Below are 5,768 nucleotides of genomic sequence, written 5' to 3' on the forward strand. Positions count from 1 at the left end.
TAATCTGTAGGACTATGCTTTGGTGGCTTTTGCTTGTTGGCTTCAAGAGCCAGAAATCAGGCATTTTGTACATATAAATATATATAAATATTTTTGCTTACTTATGGAATGTTTGTGCATGTTTAGGACACCAGTTCAAAATGATGAGGGACGGTTAAGGCTAAGAAAATGAAATTCATTGCAAAGCTATCATTTTGTCTTCATTTTTTTCTCCTTTACAAAGTGGCTTTTGCTTGTTGGCTTCAAGAGCCAGAAATCAGGCATTTTGTACATATAAATATATATAAATATTTTTGCTTACTTATGGAATGTTTGTGCATGTTTAGGACACCAGTTCAAAATGATGAGGGACGGTTAAGGCTAAGAAAATGAAATTCATTGCAAAGCTATCATTTTGTCTTCATTTTTTTCTCCTTTACAAAGGAGGCTAAAGCATCTTCCCTGTAATAGTCAGCCACTGTGTAATCCCCCATCAACACCACTTCTAGGGAAAACTACTCAGGACCCAGTCCCTGAGGCAAAAAGCTAGGACCTCATGATTTGAGCTCAAATAATCCACACAATTAACAGCATACATTAGTGGAAAATTAAATATTCCAAGGCCTCACCTGAAAAAGAAAAGGCATTTTCTGCATGGGATGTGCTAGATCCAGGCCTTTAGACATACATAGCAATGCAACAATTGGCCAACAGCTCCAGATCTATCCCAGGGGCCTTCAACATTGCTGGAGAGTGCTCTGCCTACTCCTCAGAAATGCCAAGGGGGCTCCAAGGTGGTCTTGCAAACCACCTCATCTCTTCTGGGTGCATGGGTACCCTGAAATGCTCTGGTGTGGCAGAGGAGTGCAAGGAAGCTGGGCTCCCAGCAGCTACTGTTCACTCAAGACATCCCAGCAGTAAAGTTCCAGCCAGACCTTTACTTACTGCCCTGATTTTGACTACTATATAAATTTATGGGGCATACATAATGAACCAGTAGCTACTCTTCTTGATGCAGGTAGCAATAAGAAAACCATTTGCCTTTTGGTACCTCTGTGAAATTTCCTGAAAAAAGAAAACTGTGGGCTTATATTGCTGAACATCTGTTTTTCATGCTCCACACTAGCTCCTCTCTCCCTTTGAATACTTACAAGACTGACAAGAACCAGCTATCCCACACTCAGTCTGAAGACAGATGATCTCACTTCTCTGCGGGGCCAAGCAGTTTTGAACTCCTCCTTGGGTTCCTATGCAACTTGGCATTGCCAAGGACTAGAGTGGTACAAACCTTCTCCTTCCTTTTGAGGCTAGGAGAGCCCAGTGCACAAGGTTTTGTCCTTTCTCCCATGTTTCCAGGTGGAGACCTTGGAATCCCACTGCTGTACACTGTGCAGCTGGCAGGTGGAGCAGGACTTGTGGGAGTGTCTCCAGGCTGTATCGCAAGCAGAACCACCAGAGAGTTGGCCATCCCCTTACTCTCCTTGCAACCAGGTGAGATCTGCCTCTAAGTCTACCGCAGAAAATAATACTTTGGTGGGAACAGAAAGGTGTCAGTGCAAGGATGCTATATGGGCTAGTCATTAATTTACTAACCCCTGCCGGATTCTTCCTCAGTGATGATTTACATGCTATACATTTGCATATTGCATAATGATGAAATCTGAGTTTTCAAATTCATGTTGGTTAACCTCTATTGCCTCTTGTCAGATAGACACATATAACCTAGAGAGGTTTACACCAATCAATCCATCAATCACACCACTCCCCTTGAATCAACTCAAGTCATTCTTCAGTAAAATTCTTCAGGTTTGGGGACCTAAAACCAGCTGGTCCTCTAAGCAGCATGATTTCTGCCCTGCAGGTTAATGCCATTCTCTTTGTGGCCATCACTGCTAACCCTCAGAATATAGAGTTTTTTGCTGATTGAGTTGTGGACTGAAATCAATAAAGAGTAGAGGGCAGGACAGTATTTCACCTCAGTATCGATTCTGCCCTCTTTCAATCATACCTCTCTCTCTGCATTGTTTTCTGAAGCTTCAGTGGCCTTCAGATTCCACCAGCACCAAAACATGGCGTTTCAGCCTCGGCCACCAGCTCACAACAATGCTCATCCTCTACAGTGTTACTCAGAGGAGAAGAACGCTTTGGGCTTGCTCTGTTTTAGGGAGGTGTAAGGTCTGGTTGCAACTGGACTTCCTTTTTGTAAAACACAATGCTACGTTATTTCGCTAAACATGTAATCTGCTTAATTACAACTACTGTGACAAGCCCTGAATTCTAACAAGAAGAATTCCTACAGAACACCCCACAGTGATAATGGGAAACACACGGCTATTAGTGACTACTTTTTTTCCTGCCAACTGTGTGCCAAATTAAGTCTAAAGTGGACTGAAAAAGTCTTGACAGTTACAAAAGAAAAAGCAAGAAACTGTTGTTACTAAAACCTTACCAGTCCATTACATTAGCTTTTTAAGCGACATCTAAGATACATGTGAAATCAAGAGAAAATACAGTTGTTATACTCTGATTTCTCACCTGTACACTGACCGTGGCAGTTAAGATGTGAGGCAGTATTACTTACGGGTTTACTCACTGTTAATACTTCCAGTATTAATCACTCTTGTGTACAAAATGTTAAAAAAGAAAATCAATGTAATGAATTTTCATTTTAAATTCACTAATGTATTTGGTTTCTTCTAATTTTTCTGTGTTCTAACTGGGATCAAATTGCCTTACATTACATTAATAAAAACAAAGGGAAGAAAAAAACACAGAAAAAAATCTTGACCGGTCCTCAGTTCCTGGCTGCCTGCCTGTGAAGGTTTTGTTTGACAAAATGGTTCCTTCAGTGTTCAGGTATCTGAACTGCTTCGCTTATCACACCGGCAGGACAGCAGCAATGCCTTAGGAGATGGCAGCACTCTCAGCCACAGACCATGGTGCAGACTGATGTCACTTGTCCCAGAATTTAGTAACTCCAAGTAAGGTACAGAGTTTTCTGTAACACCCACCTAGGACTGCTGAGCTTTGCCAGCTTATGTCAAGCTCTTGGCACAAGAGGAACTTTACAAGGATGACCCTGTTCAACAAATAGTACTGAGATGACGACTAACTTAAGTCTATTTTGGGTGTACAGATTTCCACAGGGCATTCACATAGACAATTTTGTGTCAGCTTTTCCAGTGGCACTTTCTGCACAACATGTTTACATCCAGTTGCTACTAGGAACAAAGTTTTCACCTCTCTAGTGGCATCACTTGGCATTTTTGGATGACAGCACTGGTGGTGACATGAGTTCCTTGCTTTGCTGTTCCAGGTGTGGTATCTTCTGCTTACCCTCCAGCCCCTGCCTATGCCACCAAAAACAATGCATCAGTGGGAGGGTGAGGTGTCTTCCAAGCCCAGAAGCTCTTTTACAAGTCTTTCACCAAACTGTGCACGGCTATACCTTGTCACATGGTAGGCCTCTGACATTTTGTAGAGGATGTAAGCATTATTTATAGCGATGCTGATGGCAAACCAGAATACTTGTTGCCAGGTCTTGTTTGGTTTGTGAGAAATGAAATACCTAAAGAGCCAAGAGAGGAGGGAAAAGTGCTGTTTAGACAAACAATTGCAGCTAGGACGCAAGAAATAACCCCAAAGATTCTGCAGTCCCAAAGGAGAAGCAGCCCTGGAACTTACTTCAACTAGGCATTGTCATCTTAAGAAATTTTGTACAATGTATTTGACAGTCATTTGGAGCTAATTTGCACAATTTTGGAAATATCTAGTAGTGTCTAAAAGAACAGACTTCCTTGCTCTCAGAAGCAAAACCTCGTCAACACTCTGACCACTGTACCACTCCATATAAATAAGAGACAAAGATTCCTTGAGCTTACCCATGACAAACATCCACATGATGGGAGCTGTGGGTCTAAATCTCTTCAATTTGTAACTAAAAAAAAGCCTCAGGCACATTACATTGCAGTTTTAGGAATATTGCTGATGCTTCTCCTCCTGTTTATCTCTATTGCAAGCAAAGAATGATTTCTGCTGCTGTCAACAGTAGGTGGGAGGATGTGGGGGTAGAGCCTGAGCGCACAGCGCTGGTATGTGGAGCACTGCTCCATGAGGCAGAACTAGAAAGGACTGACATCCTTATATTTAGGTTCTGACTAATTCTAGGACTGCAGGAATATTTGCTCTTCAGTCATAAGATTTCCCATTTTCCTACTTTCATGCTTCCATTTTTTTAGTATCCATTTAAATCTACTACCTCAGCTCTGTTTCTGATGTGATTTCCTCAGATCAGATCCCAGCATCGGTCTCCAGCCACCACCTCCTCATCTTTCATATATTCTACTGAATACTTGCTGCCTTGCCAAGATTTGGCTTGAAAAATCTGTGCTGCTTTTTCTCTCCTAAATTTTAAGTGTTTGAAATCATCTGCACCTCATCACTATTCCCCCATCCAAGCTTCACCACTGCTATTCTTACTCATTTCTCTCTCTCCCTGCTATATTAAGAGCTAACACTGAGGATGCTTACTGGAATTCAGGAGCCAAAAGATCTACATTCTGCTCTCGCAGATCATGTAGATCAGCTTTACATGCACAACTGAATGTCTTTTTTCTTCTGGCTTCAGGTGAAATAAATACCACCAGGACAGATAGTCACCTAAACACCATCTGCTAACAGGGGTGGAGAGCTGAGCTAGCCTGAGACACCTGTGGAGCTGGTAGACCCTTGCTGAATTCTCTGTTTAGCCTTCAATTTGATGTGGCCAAGAACATCAGCCTGCTGGCTTATCCTCCCAACACTTCTTAAAAGTCATTTACAAGATGCTAAGGACCTAAGCCTCAATATTTTTTTTGACTGGTGGATGAGTAGACAGAGCCAAAACAACACTAGCAGTGCAGCTCTTGCCCTTGTGCAGAGCCAGCTTCTGATTTTTGCCTGCAACAGGAGTTTTGTCAGAGACTCAGTGAAAGCAGGATTGGGCCCTCAGCTGCAGCTCAACATGGACAACTCAAACATTGCAGCAAAAGAGGAGTGAAAGAAATACACATACACATGGTCTTACTTACTTGCTGTACTTGTCATCATATTTGCAGATATAGCTAAGGTGAGCAGCAAAGGCTTCAACCGCCAATGGGCATGGAATTTCTCCACTTTTTCTCTTAATTATAACTCCTGCATCAATTAGAAACATGACAATCTTAAATTAACATTGCAAGCCTAGCAATTAAAGACAGGCTTATAGAGTTTATTATAAAATAGACCTTATGGACAGTTTTTGCACTAAAACTGAGAAGTTATCAGTAACAGAGATGCCAATTTGTGGGGGTTTCCCCACTGGTAGTACATTAAGCAAGTGGAAGAGGAAGAAGTGGGATAATTTTTCATTTGGAAATGAAAAGATGTTGGCACAAACTTCTTCTGTATGTTCAGAAAAAAGCCCACATTGCTGTAGTCCCACAGTAGCTCCCCACAGACAGTATTAGTCTCTCCTCTTTTGGTTCACAGTAAGTTGTGGTCACCTCTAGAGTGGTGACTTGCTGCAATAAGCTTTGAGTTCTGAAGACCCCAAATGAGTCCCCTTGAAATTAAATCCTTTGCTTATCTCCACCCACAGCGGCTCAGAGCAACATTACCTCCACTTCACTTGGTGCTAATTGACACAGGAAAGAAAATACAAGAAGGAGCCAACTTGATAAACTCAGATAAGACAGAGGTGATACCAGCTGTACCAGCTGGGTGAGTTGATGGAGCCACAATCACAGTATCTTGGAAATGAAAAGCAGCCT

General features: G+C 42.1%; 1 protein-coding gene across 1 annotated transcript in view; it reads right to left on the reverse strand.

Moving 5' to 3' along the window:
- Positions 1–3,046: 3,046 nt before the first annotated feature.
- Positions 3,047–5,768, reverse strand: part of PGBD5 (piggyBac transposable element derived 5) — a 34,783-nt gene continuing 32,061 nt past the window's right edge. Inside the window, exons 5-6 of the mRNA XM_009075869.1 lie at positions 5,049–5,154; positions 3,047–3,547 (exon numbers count right to left, since the gene is read on the reverse strand). Of these exons, the coding sequence (XP_009074117.1) occupies positions 3,352–3,547; positions 5,049–5,154 (302 nt within the window). The 3' untranslated portion in view covers positions 3,047–3,351. The remainder of the gene's footprint in view (positions 3,548–5,048; positions 5,155–5,768) is intronic.

The sequence above is a fragment of the Acanthisitta chloris genome, unplaced genomic scaffold (genome assembly GCF_000695815.1).
Source record: "Acanthisitta chloris isolate BGI_N310 unplaced genomic scaffold, ASM69581v1 scaffold24195, whole genome shotgun sequence".
Taxonomy (NCBI): Eukaryota; Metazoa; Chordata; class Aves; order Passeriformes; family Acanthisittidae; genus Acanthisitta; species Acanthisitta chloris.